Here is a 5,607-nt window from a genome sequence, read left to right as displayed (position 1 = left end):
TTCTATAAATTTGACCCATATATATATATATATATATATATATTACATATAGATTATTAAAAAAGAAATATTATATATATGTAAATATTTTCTAAATATGTAAAACATTTCTAATTAGCATATATTATTATTACACTAATAACTGTCTATATAAAAAGAAAAAAATTGCATCGCTAAAAACAAAAATAGACCATTGCATCAGAGCAAGTGAAAAATGGAACTTAATATAATATATATAATATCTTAATATATATATATTCTTGTTAGAACCAGTGGCCCAATGTATAGCAAAAAGGCAAGCCAAAAACTATTGTAATAATTACGTTATAATTAAAAGGACATTTTAATGCAGCAGTGCTGTTCATGTTCTTTGTGCTTGGATTCCTTTTAGTAGGTTAATAATTGTGACTATATACTTTTAAGGTTTAATGACTTGCAAGGCAACTGCACATCACAGTGGGTCTAAATAAGAACATCTCTCTCTGTCACAGGCACTGCTATGTTGAAACGCGTTAGATATGACTGATGTCGAGGTGACATATGAAGACTTCATCGCCTCTGGAAGGACCGGCCGACGCAATGCTGTACACGACATCCTGGGAAGCTCCGGTGGCCTGGACGCTAGCGGACTCTCCCAAACTCTGTCTGAGCTTAATATCAGCAAAGCGGGTGAGTAGAGTTCAGTGTTACTTCTTCAGAAAGAACATGGAGTGTCATCAAAACACTGCAGTAATGTAATATGGCACTGAGAGGCAGGCTGGCCATGAATAATGCACCAGACAAGCCTGCTTTAGGCAAACTAGAGAGTTTAGAGGGCATGTTAGTGGCTTCCTGCACCAGTTCTTAGCACAAGACAAACACGGATGTGCTTTATCAAATATAGGCCTGTTAGCTGAAGGCATCCCTGTGAAAAAGCATAGCAGCGACTGCAAAACAGCCTCAGTATCCACTAGTTTATCAAAACCATCTGTCTTTTGTTTCTGTTTTTGTTTTCACTAACAAAACTCTCTATGTTTTGCTCTCAGAGGCAGGGAATGATGAAGAGAAAAGCCAGAGCTTGGCAGACTCCGAACCCAAGCAGGAAGAAGGCAAAGGGGAAGGTACATAACAGACTTCAGTGACAGAATCAGGAAATACCCCCTCTAGTGGCTGATTTTAAAACTGAGCATGGAGGGGTTGACATTGAAAGTAGGGAACATCACTCTCCCTTAAGGATCCGGATGGAGGAGACTTTGCTTTGAGGAAGCTACTGTGAAAGGCTGGGCCTTAAGAATCACAGCGTTGCTGTTTTTCGACAGCGAACGCTACTTTAGCTGATGTAGGTATGATTTGTACTTAGAAATTCACTTTAGTTGTTTGGTACTTAGAGTGACTGGTGGGACTTTGGGCCAGAAGTAATGACATTAGATTGGCGAAGACACTCTTGGGAGATCACATGGATCTTATTTGGAACGCCACCCGCTGACCACTTGATTTCGGATTCACCTATTAACTGCCAGAGTAGTGCAGCTAATACGCACTCAATGTTCAGTCATTTTATAGGTGTAGTAGTGTTGTAATAGTAATATCAGATTTTGATATTAAATTGTGCTGTCTTTGATATCATGTTGATATTCACATAATATAAGTGCTGCACATTTGTTAAACACTCATTGAGTTCAGATTAAACTGTCTGTGATGGTCTTGCATGGCACTGCTCCTGACAGAACCTGTGTGTAACTGTTCACATCCCGCAAAGGACTAATCATTTGTGATCCGAACATTTGCAGCGTGTGGTGATGCTAATTCCTTGAGTGTTTTATGATGAAAATTCTTCTTGTATTATGAAATCTAGCGTGATTTGAAGTCTGACTGACACTGCCTATTAACCCTTTTGAAAATGTGTTCAATAGAGCTTGCCTTATCAAACCTCTGCCCATATTTTGTCTTCCAGTCATTAGCTCTACGTCTATATATAAGCATTCGTTATAGTCGTTTCGTTATTTAAATTTTTACATATATTTATTAATGTATTTATTTTTTATTTGGCAAGTTATTGACTATGATTTATTGTATTAAAGATTATTCATAATATTATATATTGTATTATATTATATTCGTCAATAACCATATATGCTCTATACTAAGACAGTGACAGTGAAATCCCACTCGATGGCGCTGTTCACTCACAAATCTCTTATATTTCAAGTGCAGCTCCACCTAATGAGTGATTGAAGCCAGTGCACAATCACATCATCTATTTTGGAGTATTATATCCGTTCCTTTTTAAATGTCAGTTATGTTTAATTACATTGTATATATTTAGGTGCCTATAGCTGTATAATATTTTTAAAAGTGCATTGTTTTTGCTTTCTCTCCAATATATGGCAATATTTAGCAATGTAATTTCTTTTCCTGATTAAAATGGATTTATTTATACATCATGACAGGAAGAAATGAATCACACGTCTGGTCAGCTATCCTTGTGGGGACTCTCCATAGGCGTAATGCTTTTTCTACTGTACAGACCGTATATTTTATTGCCCTACACCAACCCTACACCTAAACCTACCCCTTACACTTTGTGCATTTTTAGATTTTCATAAACACACACACGTCTGGTTTGCTATCCTTGTGGGGACTCTCCATAGGCGTAATGCTTTTTCTACTGTACAGACCGTATATTTTATTGCCCTACACCAACCCTACACCTAAACAGGAAACTTCCTGCATTTTTAGATTTTCAAAAAACTTCATTCTGTGTGATTTATTAGCTTGTTTACCCGTGGGGACCTCAATTTAGGTCCCCACCATGACACGAGTTCCCATGAGTCTGTGTGTATTCAGGTTTAAGTCCCCACCAGAATAGAAAAACAGGTACACTGTTGCTTAATATGTGAAAACCTAACTGCAACAGGCATTCAACACGCTTAAATGGATAGTTCAGCCAAAAATGTAAATTCTCTCATCAATGACTCACCCTCATGTCCTACCAAAATCCATATGATTTTATGTGGAGCATAAAACGAGAATTTTTGAAAAATATCCTGCTGCTCTTTTCCAAATGGGAACTGGAGTTGGTAAGTACTAAAATAACAAAAAAGAACAATAAATGTGGTGCAGTAGACTCATGCAATATATTTCAAGCCATAAACAATATTGTATGAGGAACAGACTGAGATTTAATACATTATTTGCTAAAAATATCTGATGTAGCTCTTAAATCAAATGTGGTGCCATTGATGTCAAAGACTTCTGGTCACATGACTCACGGGAGCCAATGATTTTTGCATCACTGACATCAAAATGTATGCAAAGCTATTGTATGGCTTTAAAAAACTAAAACTAAAAAAGAAAAAAGAATTCTCATTTTTGAAGAACTAAAATCACTAAAACTACAAATTAAAAATGATTTTAAAACTATATAGACATACATGAAAACTGAAAATATAAAAATAAAAATGGATCCAAATTAAATAAAAACTAAAAACCTATAATAGTATCTCAATGATACTAAAATAAAACGGGCACCCAGACTATTCTTAAAAAAAAAGTAAAAAAAAAAAGTTTGGATTTGGAGTAGTAGAGGGTGAGTAAATGATGAAGAATTTTTAACAATAAATCAGTAAAACTGAAAAATTATAGATAGGTGCATAGACAAAAGCTAATGAAGAAGAAAAAAACACACCAATCAAAAAATCCCTGTAACATTTTAGTCATACAACAACTTCCATCAGGCTTACATGATCATAATATTAAATATTAAATAATTATTTGATAATAATTTCGGTCATCAACTCTTAATAAAGAAATTAAAAGCTTTTATGCTCACAAAAAATGACAACACCCTCAAATTGAAGTAAATATATTAATTTGCTGCTTAATTATTAATTGATTCTTTTTCAAAACTTGGCAAAGCAGGTGATTTGGAGTTTTAAATCAGATGAACTTGTGCCCACCTGGCCTCCTCGCGTCGCCACCCACGGCGTGTCACTCACACAGGAAGTGATATTGGCTGTCCTGTCGCTGCTTGTTAACAGCTGGTTCACTAATGATCCTCTGCCTGTCGGCTCACGGTGCAGCGTGGAGGGAGAGCCGCAAGCGGCGTCCTCATCAGTCCTGTCGGCCCGTCTCAGCACACCGCCTGCGGGGAAAAGACCCTCGGCACTGCACGCTGGTGAGCTGCAGGTTTCACGTCATGATCTAGCAGATCAAGGGTGATTGTAATTAGACAGTGACATCGGCTGGCAGTGGGATACTTGTAATGAGGGCCATGGGGTGGTCTTATGTAGAGACAGAGTGAGTGAGAGAGAGAAGCGGAGATATCACGCATTTATGTTTTATAAGGATTACCGGCAAAGGTCCGGCTCAACAGCTATATAGAGAACAGAGTGCTAAACAAAAGGAGGACAGAGAAACTCAGGAGGAGACAGCTTGACTCTGCCACGCACAGCCTCTAAAGGCACGACTGACTGCTTGTCTCTGAGCATATGGGTGTGAGGCCAAGAGGTACAGTATTGGTTGGAAGTAGGGAGGCAAAACTTTGCCAGGCTTTAACAGTACAGCACTCTGAAAATTAGTTAATAAGCTCCACACAGATTCATTTGATACTATACAAATTTCTGGCAGTGAATTATTAAATGAAGCATTTTCCCCCAAATAATAGCTTTGGGGTAAAGTGGGCCACATGCTTCATGTGCAAGCAACTAAAAGTAATGTCTTTCTACTTTAATTGTAGAAAGTAATGTTACATACAATTATACAATTGTAAAATTTTATACAAAAACAAAAATGACTTTACTACATAAAAATTGGGAATATTAAACATCCCACAACTTCTTAATTCATTCCCTCATTTTAGTAAATCGTGTCAACGTTGCATTCATTTGTTTACTTAATTTTGATTTAATTAATAAATATTATATATATATGAATATGTGAAGCAAATATGTTAATAATTCGACAAAAATGAGAGAGCTATGATATTAGTTTGCTTTAATATGTATATGACTAATGTTGACTATTGAACTGATTCATTGGGATATATATATATATATATATATATATATATATACTGTATATATATATATATATATATATATATATTACATAAAGTTTATTTGAAACATTCTCATAATCCCCAATTAATCAGTTCAATAGTCAACATTAGTCATATTTGAGTCAGATTTTAAATGTGCATATTAAAGCAAACTAATATAGCTCTCTCATTTTTGTCGAAGAATTATTCACATATTCATATTCGCATCACATATTCATATGCTACTATAAACATATTATGGCAAGAAACTAATATTGATATCTTTCCTCTTTAATTGTGAAATACTGCTACAAATACCATTGCAAAAAAAATCTGAGAATATATAAATAAAAAATAAAGAAATCTTCCTCTATGCTTTCACTATTCCTTAATGCCTCCGTATTCTAAACGATGTCTAAAACATTGTATTACTAGCACTTTTCGTGTTTATTGCCTCTTTATGATGAATCGCTCGTTGTATTTAGAAGTCGCTTTGGATAAAAGCATCTGCTAAATGAATAAATGTAAATGTATATGAATGTTAAACATCCAGGCTGATTTATGCAAATGGTAATAATGTGCAGGGAAAT

The 5,607-nt window shown here is 35.3% G+C and overlaps 1 protein-coding gene across 4 annotated transcripts in view; it reads left to right on the top strand.

Moving 5' to 3' along the window:
- LOC107666628 (cAMP-dependent protein kinase inhibitor alpha-like) overlaps positions 1-2,728 on the top strand; it is a 9,054-nt gene extending 6,326 nt beyond the window's left edge. For 3 of the 4 annotated variants that reach the window (XM_016458051.1, XM_016458049.1, XM_016458050.1), the window contains 2 exons: positions 492-669; positions 1,026-1,908. In XM_016458051.1, coding sequence (XP_016313537.1) covers positions 519-669; positions 1,026-1,108 — 234 coding nt within the window. In that variant the 5' untranslated portion in view covers positions 492-518 and the 3' untranslated portion in view covers positions 1,109-1,908. Of the gene's footprint in view, positions 1-491; positions 670-1,025; positions 1,909-2,718 lie in introns of those variants that run through there. The other variant, XR_001631694.1, reaches the window with a different exon arrangement.
- The last annotated feature ends 2,879 nt before the right edge of the window (positions 2,729-5,607 follow it).

The sequence above is a fragment of the Sinocyclocheilus anshuiensis genome, unplaced genomic scaffold (assembly GCF_001515605.1).
Source record: "Sinocyclocheilus anshuiensis isolate Anshui unplaced genomic scaffold, SAMN03320099.WGS_v1.1 scaffold1100, whole genome shotgun sequence".
Taxonomy (NCBI): domain Eukaryota; kingdom Metazoa; phylum Chordata; class Actinopteri; order Cypriniformes; family Cyprinidae; genus Sinocyclocheilus; species Sinocyclocheilus anshuiensis.
Note: the sequence above shows the minus strand (reverse complement) of the source record. Positions and strands in the feature narration are given on the sequence as shown.